We start from the raw sequence: 14,338 nt of genomic DNA on the forward strand, positions 1-14,338 counted from the left end.
GTGCTCGCTGTCGGCCGCGGGGCAGAGTGGCTGGGAATAGACCAACATGGGAGACAGCATGATGGAGGCACACAGTTGGTTAGGGATGGGTGTGGGCATCGTGGGGACATCCCTTGTGTTGGCAGGTGGCTTCTCTTCGCCCTTCCCATGCGAAGAAGCAGCCCCGGGAGATGGCTGCCGAGGGGGAGCGCTGGCTGAAGGCAGAGGTGAGGGGCTGGAGGGCTCTGAGGGCCTGGGTGGGGGATGCCTGGCTGCTGGGCAGGGCACGGGCAGTATGGTGGGGGCAGCCCCAGCATCCTGCAGGCTGGTCCCCTGCCTGCTCTGTTCATTTGTACCCACTGCCAAGCCAGGGGCAGACAGTCCGTAATACACCTGTGTGTGTGTTATACTGGCTGCGGGCACTGTCCAGCCCTGGACATTTAAGGCACATGCTCTGCTTCTGCTTTGTGGTTAAACAAGGCTGGGTGAAAACGCCTTCCCTGGCTTGGCAAAGTGCTGCTCACAGTCATCTAGGCACTGCAAGCAGGGATGGTGACGGGGACGCACAGTGAGACAGTGATGTGGGAGAGGCTGCCAGACCGGAGGGAAGCGTGGCTGGCGGCGAGCACCGAGCCCTAGCTCAAAGGGGCCAAGAGATGCCCAGCACGGTGCTGAGGACAAGACAGGGCTGAGAGAGATGCCCAGGGCCAGAAGCACCGCAGAGGAGAGGAGATGTTGACCCACCGTGCAAGGCAGGGACAACCGCTTGCTTCTGCTGTGCTGCTTCTTGCCAGCCTGTTAGCCCTGCAGCATGGCTGGCTTGGTTTTCCTCCTCCAAGAGCAGCAGGAAGGTGCTGACACTGGGGACATCCTTTACAGCCCTCCCCCAGGAACGCCAGTGACAGGATCAGGGTTGTTGACTCCCAGGGCCGGTTCCCCAGGGATGCAGCCGGCAGTGCTCCCTCCGCTCTGCAGCGAATGCCCTCGCTGGCCTTTCCTCCCCCTGCCTTGAGAGCCACCAGCCACTGGCGTGAGTCCCACCGGCCACATCCCAGGGTGGGAGGTGGCTGGGGGAGCTGGCGGAAGTGGGGAGTGAGGGGGAGTTTCCAGGAGGAAAATGCAGGTGGGGATGGAGGGGTGCTGCTGCCTGCAGCAAGTGCACACGCACACGCACACAGGGATGTCTGAGTTCAGCCATCCTGAGCTTTTTTGATCACTCTCAAACCAGGCAGTCCTCGCCATGTGCTGATAGCAGCATATCTTGTCATTTCCTTGGCAGCCTTCAGTGCGCGTTGGGTGCAGGTCCTCGTGCGGGCTCACCCCGTGACGTGCCCAGCTGGAGCACGTGGCAGCACAGCCGTGTTCTACCACCACCTGCACTTAGAGGCCAGACATGGATGAATTCCACCCCTATGGCCATACCCATGCTGGAGGACATTGCCAGTGCTCGGTTCGGCTCGCTGGCCGCTTGTGGGACAACAAAAGAGCGAAGGAGATAGTCCTTGACCCACGGAGCTGGCCCTACACCCTGGTCCTTCTGCAGCTTGGACCAGCTTGGTGCATCTGTGCTGCTGTTAAGGTGAGGTGGTGGGGAGCGGATGGTGGGCTGGAAGGTTCCCTCTGCCCACCCCAGCATCCTGGGCTGCCCCTGCCCCCTTGCCTGGGCCCAGCTGGGCGCAGGGAGATGCCAAAAACTGCCCTCTTGGGGCTGCAGGGCTGGGTGCTGGACTCAGGAGGGGGAGCCCTGCTCCCAGCTGAGCTTCGAGATGTGTCCCCCTCCTAGGTTGATCCCTCAAGGGGAAATTCAGATTGTAACGGCTCAGCAGCAGGAATCTGTGATGGAGGAATGAGCTGGCATGGAGGGCAAGAGGGCCCAGCTGCAGAAGGAGTTAAACTGGCTGACAGCAGGAGTGCCAGAGCCAGGTGGACTCCCTGCAGGGGAGTTGAGTTTCCCTTGGGAATGAGAGAAGAAACAGCCATGGCATCATCCTGCAGCCATCCTGGATAGGAGCGCTCAGGGGCCACCTTTGGGCAGCAAAGCTGGGCTGGGGGATGGACCCATGGCCGGGCTGAGGTGCCCCATGCAGCTGCTCAGGGATGGGTGCTGGGGCATGTGGATATAAGGGATCTGCTCATAACATCTCTGCAGACTCCTTGAAGAACTGCTGATGGCGACAGGACTCTGCCCAACGCAGTGCTCGTTCATTTTATTTAATATTTAAGCATAAAAGTGTGTTTAATTCGTCTTAAGGGTCAACGTAAAAATTTCCCCATGTTCTCCATGAAGGTGCAATCCCTTAAGGGGTCGTCCCCATCCCCCGCTGCACAGCCAGCACTGGAACTCCCGTGTCACAGAGGTGTGATGTCATGACCTGAGTTCCACCTGCAACTGCCCGTGCCCAGCAACGAGCTCAGTGCAGTCCTTCTCTGCTCCTGACGCAGTCCTTCTCTGCTCCCGACGCAGTCCTTCTCTGCTCCCGACGCAGCCCTTCTCTGATCCCAACGCAGCCTTTCTCTGATCCCAACGCAGCCCTTCTCCACTTCCGACGCAGCCCTTCTCTGATCCTGACGCAGCCCTTCTCTGCTCCCAACGCAGCCCTTCTCCCGTTCCCAATGGAGCACTTCTCGCCTGCCCCCAGCGCCTCATTCCCTGTCTTGGAGCTGCCATCTCAGTGGTATCGTGAAGGCCTGGAGGAAGAGGATGCTGGTTTTGCTGTACGCGCAGTCCTGCTCCGCAGAGGTGGGCACCCAGGGGTTACACAGCCTGGGCAGGCTGGACCGGGCATCATGGGGATGGAACGGGGTGGGGACCCTACTCTGGAGAGCTCGGGGGACCGTGAGCTTGGCTCGCCCTCTCCATCCAGCCCTGCGAGGCCACGGGCTGGGAGAAGCCCTTCTGGGTTGCCCCTCCCCTGCTGAAATGGAGCATCCCTGCCCGGGGTGGGGGGGGACGTGTCCCTGTGGGAGCTCCAGGTGCCCAGGTGCTCGTGCCAGAAGAATGCTTGCCAGGAGCACCCAGGTCCTGCCCAGAGCCTGAGCTGGTGCCTCCTCTGCAGCTTTCCACGCTGGAGCCATGAGAGCTCAGACCCACCGACGGTGCAAAGCAGAGCGGAAAAGCCACCTGCACAGAGTAAGGACCTTCTGGGTGCCAAGGGCCGGGGTCTGCGCGTGGCAGGCATGAGGCCCCGTGGGGCAGGGAGTAGGGCCGCTCACCCCTGCCCTTTCTGTTCCGGCAGGTCCGCAAAACCTTGCCGCCCGCTAAGCTGCTGAAGCTCATGAAGTGCAGGATCGTCTGGCTGCAGGTGCTGGCCCGTCTGTGCTTGTGGATGCCGATGCTGGAGAAGCTGCCAGGCTTCCAACCAGCTCCTGCTGCCAATGTGCCCGAAAGACCCATTGCCCCACAGCTCTCCCTGGGCAGCGAGATGGGGCAGGGGTGCCAAGATCCCACAGGTCCGCTTGGCTGGCCCGGGCAGGACCAATGCCATTTTCTGCTTGGCTTTTGGCCTGGAATGCGCCACTTTGTGCCGGAGCCTGCGGAGGCAGCTGCCTGCAGCATGGGTGTGGGGACTGAGGTGAACATGGACTATGAGATGTATCCAGAGTTCAACTGGGAGATGGAGGTGGACTCACCAGCAGCAGGACAGGCATGTGCTCCCCATCTACTGCCCACAGGGAGGGTGGGTTGTCCACCACCGGGCTGGGGCTGGGGTGGGTGGGCCCTGCTGCAGTGGGACATGGTGCCCAGTCCCCTCATCCTAGTGGCACAACTGTCACCACCGCACTGCCCTGAGCACCCGTCCACTTTGGAAGGGTGCGATTTCTTAGGGCCAGACAGTCCAAGTCTAACGCTAAGCCCATCCAGGGCTTAGCACTGGTGGCGGAGTCCTGCTCTCCCCAGTGTGTCCCAGAGCCATGGTAAATCTAATGCCCATCAGGATGAACCCCCCAACCCGAGGCAGCTGCTGCTGCTGAGCTGGCTTGGGAAGCCCCAGCTCTGCTCGGCGAGGTGCTGCTCGTTAGCCAAATGGCCATGTCACTTACTTTTCTTCCAGACTTGACGGAGATGCTAGGCTTGGTGGAGCTGGAGAGGAGCCTCCCAGAGGAAGATTCGTAGTTTGTTGTGCAGAACTGTTTTTCTGTAAAGATACTTATTAAAGCTTTTCAAAGCCAAGCTCTTTCTCAGCCTTGTGTTTTCTTTGGGCACATGCAGCATTTGCAGAGTTGTTGTTTCCACTTGCTCTGGATTCCCGGGGCTGGAGGTGGCTGGCAGTGCTGGCACTGCTGGCACTGCTGCCCCCGGGGACCGGCTTACCTGTACACAGAGCGGGTCCCACATATGGAGGTGGCAACAGCTGGCACGTTCCCAGCCCGGAGCTTCAGCCCTGGAGCGTTGCAGACTCCCGGGAGTGATGCTGGGCCTGGGGGAGAGCCCTGAGAGCGAGAAGGGCAGAGAGTGGGTGCACTGAGAGACTAAACCCGAGGCAAAGCAACCCTTGCCCTGCCTAGATTCCTGCTGATGCTGGCAGCGGGCACCGGCCCCTGTTCCCCATCGGGGGGGCGCGCGGAGCGGGCAACGAACGCAGCCTGCGGGGGGGCGGGTGCTGGTGAGGGAGTACCATGGGACCCATGGGGGCACGTTCCCAGGATGTGGGGCGCAGCGCGTGGGAAGCCGCGGGTGCTGGCAGATAGTTCCGAGGCGATGCGATGCCGTGAGGTCCAGGGGTGCAGGATCCCGGGAGCGGCGGGGTGCAACGGGCCCCCCGGCGCTGCCCCCCGGCGCTCGTTAGCCGCAGCCCCGCCCCCTCCTTAATTAGCCGCGGCCAAAGCAGCTCATTAGCGGCGGTTGGGGTCGGGTGCTGTTCCTGGGGAGGCGGGCAGGGAGCGCTGCCGGCCATGGGGGTACGGGCAGCGGCACGGCAGCAGCAGCAGGAGCGGGGCTGGAGCCCGAGCCCGGAGGGAGCCGGCGGCGGGATGGGGCAGCGGCGGGGCACGGCCGTGCTGCTCCTCGCCCTGGGTAAGGCTGCCCGGGCGGGGGTTTGGGGTGGCCGGGCTGGGAGGGGGCTGCTGCCCAGGCGGGAGGCGGGGTCCCGTCCGTCCTCCCTGGGTCGGTGCCGTGCGTCTCTTCCCGGTGGGTCCTGGCTGCCGGTGCTGAGCTGGCCGTGCCCCCCAGCCTGTCCCTGCTCTCCGCCCCGGGTCGGGTGTGCTGGGAGCGGGGTGCCTTGACTGCCCCCGCACCGGCTCCCTGCCCCGGCAGAGCGGCTCTTTTGGGCTCCCTGCAAACGCAGACGGGGCTGGGCACTGGCGAGGGACGGCGTGTGGTTCGTGTGCATCCTGCGTGGAAGGGAGACCCCGCCGTGCCTGGGTGACACCGGCACTGTGGTGGCCCAGGGGTGCCCAGGTCACTCCGGCAGGGAGGTTGGGGTCCGTCCCCCCAGGTCTGAGTGCTCACGCCGACCCCCTCGATGGTTGGCAGGGCACCTGGCCGGGCTGCTGGCGTCGGGCACTGCCTGTGCTAACGTTTACCAAGGCTTCTCGGACTGCGTCCTCAAGCTGGGGGAGAACATGGCCACATACGAGCAGGCCGATGGCACGGAGCTGCAGGGGTTGCACAGAGTCTGTGGGTAAGTACGGCCCCATGCCAGGACCCACTGCATGGGGCTGGTCCCCAGAGGAGGGCAGTTTGTGGGGGTTATCTGTGGTACACGGCTGGCGTGGCTTTTTGGCATTGCCTGTGTGTGGGGTGCTGCTGTCTAAAGTCTTCTCCTGTGCTCCTGAATCCCACTGCTGTGTGCATGCACGCGTGTGCTCCCCACCTTGCTCTGATTTCAGAAAGCTCTGGTGAGCTCCATTCATCCGTCTGTCTGCTGCACGGCTCCAGCTGGAGCTTGCATCTCCAGCCCTTAGCAATAGCTCCAGCCCCCAGGACTTGTCCTGCAACCCCCTGCATGCCCACAGCTGGGAGGAGTGGGGCTGGTGGGACCTGACCCCTTCTGCCCCCCAGGAAAGGCTCCTCTGGACCCCCGGGTTTCAGCCAGTGACTTGCACATGGCTGGGCTGTCCTGGGGTCCAGCGCTGCAGGCAGCAGCCTTCACCTGCATCGAGTTGGATCCTGCTGCCCAAACCAAGCTTCCTCCCTCCCTGATGAGACCCTTCGTCCTTCTGGCATGAATTCGTCTCACCTTTGATTTTGTCGAGTTTGTAGCAAGTGCCCCAAGACGATGGTGTTGGAGGATGTTAACTTTAGCAGAACTGAAATAATAGTAAAAGGAGTTGGGTAATGAGGGGTGGTGTTGGGTGGGTTTGGGGAAAGGTCTCCTCAAAAAGAAAAGGAGCAGAAGCTGCGAGGTGGGGTGGGGAGGCAGGTGAAGGGTGGAAATAAAATGTTTGCAGAGGTAAATGGAGGCAGCTCTGTGTCCCCAGCAGTGAGCTGTGGGGAGTGAAAAGGAGTTTTAAGGAAAGCGGTTAAGTGAAAACCCATGTGCCTTGGGGTGGTGGAAACCTGCCAGGGCAAGGCAGAGGGCTGGGTGCCCAGCAGGGCAGGATTTCCAAGCTGCTGGAAACCACCCCTGGGGCTGGGACGGGAAGGCATTGCCCTTAGTGATGGGGTGTGGAGGCTCTGGGACCTGCTCCGAGGTGCCAGCACAGCTGGCTGGCATCTGTCAGGGCTGCAGCAGGATGGGGGGCAGCTAGGATGGGACAGCTGCTGTTGGTGGAGGCAGGTCAGGCTCTGAGTGAGCTGGGGCAAGGAGCTGGTGCTGCTGTTCAGCTCTGCCACCTCCCCAGCTGAAATAGCTAACTTTGTTTCCTCCCAGAAGTGGCAAACACTTCAACAAAACTCTCTTACTCAAGGAGAACAGAAAACTAACTAGCAACTTTTTTTTTTTTTAATTTGTTTATTTTTGTCCGTGTATTTCCCTGCCAGAAAACATGCCGATGGGAGGTTGGCTGTGACCTGCTCTTCCTCCTTCTGAGCAGGACAACCTAGCTCAGGATGAGCTGCCTCTCTGGGACATGGCTGAAGGTGGAGTTGAAATGGGAACTGCTCTGGTTTGGGTTATGTACTTTTTTTTTGAACATGTGTCTTCTTGGTATTGGAAAACAACCAATGATGCAGCGCAGCATGTGCTGTGGTTGACTGCCAGAGGAGTGATTCCTCTGCTGAAACTCACATGATATGTGTGAGATGACGGTTTTTTACAGGCTCTGGGGCAGTAACCATCATAGAACAGGATCTTCCCCACTGGCAGGGCTGGGGAAGGCTATCCAGGCTTGCCGTGCCTGGAGGAAAAAGTTGATGATGGCCCAGCTTCCTGCCAGGAAATGTTTCTGAATTATTGGCCTTTAACCCTTAGCCTTTCCCACTGCCATATGCTTTCCTGATGCCATGGTCCCCTCTCCAGGAGCATGGGTGAGGGGTGGACATGGAGCTGGGAGCCAGCATGGGGCTGGTGGTGTCTTGGCTCTGTGTTTGCCATGCTGCCCCAGAGCTGGCCTGGGCACGTCGCTTGACAGCAGCCTGCCTGGTTGAGCAGATGGAGGCTGTGAAGGGTGAAACATTGGGAATTGCCATCCTGGCTGAAAGCAGATCCAGGCAGGAGCTGTCATCCCCCTCCACCTTCCCCCAGCCATCCTTTGCCTGAAGACACGGCCAGGTTTAACTCTCACCTGGCATTGCTGCCTGCTGCTTCTGCGGGAGCGAGCACGGGAGGTTACCTAGGTTGGTACCAGCTTTTCTCATTATCTGGAGACATTTATTCTGCCACAGTGACTCGGTTTAATGAACTCCCTCACAGCTGGTGTTCTGATGTAAGCCCTGGTAGGAAAACTAAGCAAGTAGAGTGCTCGGGTCCATGTGTCTGCACAAGGGGTTGTCTCCAGCACAGGGCACTTGGACAAAACCAAACCACCCCCTTCCCATGTGCAGAGTCTCTGCTTGGCTGGCTGGGTTGCATCCCCTTCCCAAGGGGTGGCACGTGTGCCCGGTGTCCTGGTGGGCACAGGGAAGGTGGCAGAGCAACTGCTCCTGTCCTCTAGGCAGCTCCTCAGCTTGCAGGTGGTGCCCAGCCCCAGCAAATGTGGGACAGGACAGCAAAAGTGAGGTGGGGGGGAGGGAAGGAGGGTGCCTTGGGGTGTGAGTCACTTGGTGCTGTGGGCTGGCAGAGGCTGGGGAGCTGGCTAGGACCCAGCAGGGTGCTGCCTGTGGCTGGTCTCTGCCTTGCCCCAGTGTCAGGTGCCAGGATGTGCATTGCTCCAAAGAAACTGCAACACAAAATGCTTTTGCAAAGCTCTTTTCAGGTAAAAGAAACCCTCTGAGTGCCATAGAGCCTTATCTGTCCTTTCGGGAAGTTTTTGTTTTGGAGAGGAACCACTTCCAGAGGAGAGGGTGGCCCATGGCAGTTGCTGAGACTTTCTGGCTCCTGCTGTCTTCTTTTGTGGGTTTGTAACTACAAAACAGAGACCTCGTGTGTGAATTCAGCTGTGTCAGGACTTACGGATATGCTGCTGTGCATGCAGCAACCTGCCAGGCTGTGGGTACCCTCCCCATCGCAGGATCTACAGCAGCCCTTGGGGAGTCCAGTACAGAGTCCAAGGCCCCACTATCCTCAGATACTTAGCAGCCAAAAAAACCTGGGCGAGGTACCTGCTTTGGTCCTCCTCATGCTGGGTAGGGGGACACGGCCCAGCCTGGTACCTGCTGTCCTTGTCCCTGGACAACTGGAGCCTGCCCCTCTCTGCTCATCTTGACACCTGTGGGCAGGGAGCTTGTTGGAAATGGCTCAAAACCAGCTTCTTCAGAGCCACCATGCTTCTTCACCAGAGGTAAAGAAGGAGCTCAGGGAAGGGATAAAGCTTGGCAGGCTGAATACCGCACTGGATAAATACAGCATGGTTTCATCTCACTTGGCATCCCCCAGCATGCCAGACCATCGAGGTGGTGTCCACCATGCCCCTCCTGGGAGAGTCTTCTCAGGGGCTGTGATTTTCATTCAGCTCCATTTCCGCTGGGATTTTTCCCTGCATGGTTCTAGCTCTGGAGAAAAAACAAACAAACAAAAATCCATCCAAGTCACTGTCCCCAGAGGAAGCAGCCAAGGAGTCTTCAGCAAGCAGCTCCTGGTTTCTTACTGCAGGACTCTGGGTTATCTTTGCCCATCGTCTTGTTTTTCCCTGGTGCTCCCCAAGAGCGTCCTTCCATTGAATGGCTTCTGCTTGCGCAGGGTAATACCCAGCAGATAAATGGAGAAGTGTCTGATGAGAACATGATGAATAGCTCCTCCTGCCCATACCTGAGTTACAAAGCTGTGACGGTCTGCGGGAGCCGTTTTCCTTCTCCTTGCTTTGTGCTCGTGTTTTGCCCTTGACTCAGCTTGGAGAAAGCTGTGAATGAAACACACTTGGACTTTGTTCGTAGCCTGTTTTACATACTCAGTGTGCTCAGTGCTGAAGGGAAACATTTGTTGATGGAAAATAATGGATTTTATTGACTTCCAGAGGTGGGTGGGGGGGAAGCATTAAATAATTTCAGTGTGTGTTGAGGTTTAGCCAAGATGCTGTGGGAGATGATGGAGGGAACGACAAAATACCAAGGTTGTCACTGCTGGAAGGACAGGCTTGGGGCAGCAAAGCTCTGCTCCACTCCTTGGTGGTGTGCTACTGCAAAGGGACTGATGGTGCGGTGTCTCCCCTGGCTGCAGGTACTGGGATGAATTCCACACGTGTGCCCTGACGGTGCTCTGGGAGTGCCAGAAGGAAGCAGCGGCTGTCTGGGAGATGCTGAAAAGTGAGTCTCGAAAAATCAAATTTCAAGGCAGCTTGTTTGACCTCTGCAGCCCCAGCATGGCCCAAAGCTTTGCCTGGACCCATGTTCCCAATGTTTCTGTCCTCAGCATCCCCTTCATCGTTGTTTGGCTGAACTTATAAACTGCAGCTCTTGTAAGTATCGCAACAAAGGTGGTGGCAGCATGTGTCGTGGCGTCTTTCTGATCACTTTCCCAAGCCTTTGAGGAATACGCTGTGCGGCACTTGGTGAACGCTTGGATCCATCCTGTGCCTATGAGATGCAGAAGAGCTTGGCAGCATCTCCTGGGTTCTGCTATTTGTCTGTAATTTGGGATAATGCCTGTCCCCTCTGCCTCAAGGCACAGGCACAGATCCATCTGACTGCAGAATTTGGGAACTTGTAGTTATGGGGCAGAAGATTTGGGAAAAAATGATAAACTGGTCATGAACGCTGGATTTTTTTTTGTGCTCTTCTATGGCTGCTGGAAGGGAACCTGCTTACTTTGCTGACTCCTTCTACCAGATCCACTCTCCAGATTTTTGATTCGGGCACTGAAAACAAGATGGGCGTTTTTACCACTGATTTGTGAGGTACAGGGGATGGTGTTATGTCCTGTCAAAGGCAGAAAGGAGTCCTTACCACCCTGTACTGGCCTTTTTTTCTTTGAGGACATGGTGAAATCCCTGCTGAAGAACAATCACAGGTGCATGACTTCTCTTGCACACATCTGGATTCCTGAGTAACTCCCATGTTATGTGTAAATCCCTTTTCTAAGAAAATAGAGGGCAAAAATATTTGAGGGGAAAGACCGTCAAGCTAGCAGGACAAAAAGTATTTATAGCAACTCTTTTGCTTTAAAGCTTTCCTCAGGGTACCTGTAAGCAGCTCTGTGGGTGGCAGTCTGTAATTTCAGAGTATTAAATTTTGTTATAGAGCCTACAGCATGTCAGAAGTTATTTGTCCTGGCTCTCATTTGATAGCACAGTCTCTTGGTGTCTCCTTTGCAGCTCAGAGTGCTGTTAGTTTTGCGGCTTCAGCACAAGCATGAAAGTATTTGCAATAGAGAGGTGCTTGCAAGTGATTTCTGGGTATGTCAGGAAAATCTTGGTAATATTTTTCGGCAGTATGGTGCAAATCTGTGCTTTACGGATGCTAATGAAGCTCTGTGCCCTGCCTGGCTGCACAGGGCCATAGGAGCCATGGTGACCCAGTGTGGGTCTGTAACCTGTTCCTGTGAGGGTCACCACCTTGGGGTGGGCAGTTCCTTGCTAAGAGGAAGCACAGCGAGTCCTGATGGGACTTTGACCGCTTCCAACGTGTTCCCTATGCGGTGCTGCCACCCCATAATGGGGAAGGAGCTGGTTTTCATCATACTCTAAATCAGGGCTCAACAGCTGGATGTGGTGGTGAGCTCCATGTTCAAATTATGGGACCCAACTGTGTTTGATTAGATCTGAAATTTCCTTGTTTAACTAGCAGGGTATTTCAGCCTGACTTTCCTAGATGTGTCACGCATCACTTTGGCTGTTTTCACAGACTGTCTGTCCCCTTACCAGGGCACTGGCTTTGTCTTCAGTAGAGGCAGGCAGCTGCCAACAGTGAAGGGGAGTCCTGTGCAGAGCTGGGTAAGCTTCATGGCTCCTCATGGTCCTGAGCGATGTTGAACGAGGCCCTTGCACTGGTGGTTTGAGTGCTGCCTGCCACGGGAGTGGGCACAGCAGTAGATACCACCAGCAGTAAATGGATTGGGAGATTGTGAAATGGTGTCCCCAAACCTGGAAACGTGCTTCACAGTGTGAGGAGTGGATTCGGGGCCTTGCTAGCCCCAGAGAACCCATTGGATGCATTTACAGGTGCATGGGCAAGCTTTTCCTACAGCAAGGAATCTTTTTACTAACAGTGGTGTTGGGTGTTTTTAATGATGGGTCATGTTGCTCTCCTTTGGCATTCACGTGTTCTTCCTCTTACCTTCCCTATCATTTAACACTCTGCTCCTGCAGCAGCAGGAGGGAATGAATAAATTGAGGCAAATTCCAAGAAATAAGTCAGGGAGGAGCAGCTGGTGTTCAGGCAGAACTTCAGTGCGACGCATCTAGGCTTTCTACAGGCAACACAGTTGTTACTTACGTACTCAGCATCTCAGGCACAAATCCTTGTGGTAAGTAGTGGAGAAAGGGTAAGCCAGAGCACTGCAGAACTTGGGGTGAACCACTCAGCTGCTTCAGTTTTTCTTCTTATTCCGTTCCAACAGCAGTGTATGCTGTTTGATCCTGTTCCTCCCTCTCCCTCTTATCTCTTCTGCCTGTGGTTTGTAGCTGGAGAAAGCTGGAGCAGGTGGTATTGTGTACAACCAAGGCTGGAGTCTCTTGGATCCAAATGCTGTACCGGCTCTTTGTTTAGAATAGGTGTTTAGTGCCTTTAGGAAAACAAATAAGCACAGCCTCCCCCAAACTCGCAACCCTTAGCTGCTTTGGATTTGGCAACATCCTCTCTGTTATAGTTTCCTCCTTTTAAACAGCTTTGGGGAAGGGGAATATTAAAGTCTCAGCAGAGATCTCCAAGAAGTCGTCTTTTTGCAAAACGATGGACGCAAATAGGTAGCTAACACTACTGCTGTCTCTAAGAAGAGCAGGTGTTGGGGAGAATCTTCCCTGGAAGCAAATCCCTCAACTCTATTGCACACAAAACCCAAAGATTCATCAAGAAACAAAGACCATCTGCCACCATTCAGGTATGGAGCATCAGATTTTTTTTTTTAAAGTCAAAGGTGCTTCTAAATCTGACTGAAAGCATGTGAGTGAAAAATTAGGTCTCACAGTATGGGAGTGATGAGCTTCAGATGTTCCCTCCTCAATCAGTATTTCCTTTTTAGCAGAACTTCCCTTATGACTAGGACAATTACAGTAGATTTCCTTTAACAAAAAAAAAAGTAACATACAGATTCAGTCCTCAAAGGCAAAGTCATCAGCTTTCAGAAAGAATTTCTAATTCTGCAGCACACTTGATGCTGATGCAGTGCAGCTCATTGGCTGTTCCGCAGCCTCGGTGTTAAATCCACCTTTGTCAAGGATTCTTCTTGTGGCCTTGCTCTGAGTGTTTTCAGACACAAAGCTGCTCCCAGACTTCACCCCCCGACCACCCCTGCAAGGGCAGCTGCTGAAGCAGTGAACAGCATGCCGCATGCATCCAGAAAGTAAGGAGGTCAGTGTTCCTCAGCCCGAAGTTTTCCTCCCAGTTCTTACAGGGGAACAAAGAGAGCACCTCTTTAAAACGGTCTCAAAGCAACCCTGGGATCAGCTGCCCATTCCCCTTTAATGGGACGAATGTGACTTTCCCTCTGTGCTCTCACACTCACTGTAGTCTTCTGGTTCCCATTTGCCTTAGGAGAACACAGGGGTTCACACTGCGCTTTGGTGTCAAACCCGCTAACTCTCCCCGTGCAGGATTGGGATGTTCCTTCTGAGTAACAGCAACAAAAAGCAGGAGAGGACAAAATGACCCTGAAAGTCTTAAAATACGACTGACACCAAGGCAGTGTTGGTCAGCCCCGAGGCGGTGCAGCTTCTGCTGCGCCTCCATGGCGAGAACGCTCACCGCTCTTTTCTGAAGGAGATACTGGCACCTGCTGGAAGACCAGTTTATATCAAGGCTGAAGGTGACTGAAAGAAAGGCAAGTATCCTTACATATGGAAGCTAGCAGATTTTCAGAAGAGATGAACTATCTTGCTGGCTCCACAGCAGGGTTGCAGGGGAAGCCCTAGGAAGCGACCTCTGAGTGTCCCTCCACAAGCGCTGGCTCCTGCCCAGAAGAAAACTCGTGTAAGCTCTTCCTTCTGGAAAACTGCTGCTGTTGTAAGACTGTGCTTAGAGGAGTTTTGCTCAGGAAGAGGTCCTGGCAACATATCAGAATATAAAAAGCTCTGTCTAAACAAATGTAACCGGCAATCCTCCTCGGCGGCAGACCTGCCAAGTACTTAAAACATCCAGATGTTATCCTGCCTCGATTTATAGTGGCTAAATATGAGAGCAGGAACGAAACAGAGCTCCTCCAGTAACAAAAGTCAGAAGAGCAGCTTCAAAGGGTTTATCAACTGCATCTTGAATCATCCCACCACTTTTCAACAAGCTGAATTAGCAAATAATTTATGCAAATTAACACTTACAAATATTAACCTACAAAGGAAAGTTACTGCAGCATGATGCTGCACAGGAGGAAAGTCTGTCTTTGGAACTGGCTTTGCCCTCCTTTGGGCTTGCACAAACTGGCCATCCTGCAGTGGAAACCAGGCAGGATGCAGGTCTGCTTGCTTGGGCTGCGGAATCTGGAAGAACCATCCAGCTTTGGCCCCTTAGCAGTAAGGTGGTGTCCCTGCCTGTCCGCATGTGGCTTTTATCTGAGGTGCCTCTAAATAAAGGCACATCCTGTTATTCTGAGAAGCAAGCAGCAGTCTGTCACTTCGCTAAACATCACCTCCACCAGACCAGATCTGGTGCTAGACTTTGGAGCCTGATGAGAAGACCCAGGCAAGTGGGAACAGCAGTGCAGCTCCAGGACACCTTTGCAGGCTTCCCCAGGAC

At 55.5% G+C, this 14,338-nt stretch overlaps 1 protein-coding gene across 1 annotated transcript; it reads left to right on the forward strand.

Moving 5' to 3' along the window:
• The first annotated feature begins 4,950 nt into the window (after positions 1-4,950).
• On the forward strand, positions 4,951-9,911 carry LOC104380441 (neuritin-like). Its single transcript, XM_086623073.1, has 3 exons — positions 4,951-4,993; positions 5,453-5,600; positions 9,675-9,911. The coding sequence occupies exons 1-3, from the start codon at positions 4,951-4,953 to the stop codon at positions 9,898-9,900; spliced, it is 417 nt and encodes a 138-aa protein (XP_086479199.1). The 3' UTR covers positions 9,901-9,911.
• The last annotated feature ends 4,427 nt before the right edge of the window (positions 9,912-14,338 follow it).

The sequence above is a fragment of the Tauraco erythrolophus genome, chromosome 18 (assembly GCF_009769465.1).
Source record: "Tauraco erythrolophus isolate bTauEry1 chromosome 18, bTauEry1.pri, whole genome shotgun sequence".
Lineage (NCBI taxonomy): Eukaryota > Metazoa > Chordata > Aves > Musophagiformes > Musophagidae > Tauraco > Tauraco erythrolophus.

Coding starts and splice junctions, on each gene's coding strand:
- LOC104380441 (XM_086623073.1), top strand. CDS start 4,951: ATGGGGCAGCGGCGGGGCACGGCCGTGCTGCTCCTCGCCCTGG. Junction 4,994..5,452: donor CGTGCTGCTCCTCGCCCTGG/GTAAGGCTGCCC, acceptor GATGGTTGGCAG/GGCACCTGGCCGGGCTGCTG. Junction 5,601..9,674: donor GGGTTGCACAGAGTCTGTGG/GTAAGTACGGCC, acceptor CCCTGGCTGCAG/GTACTGGGATGAATTCCACA.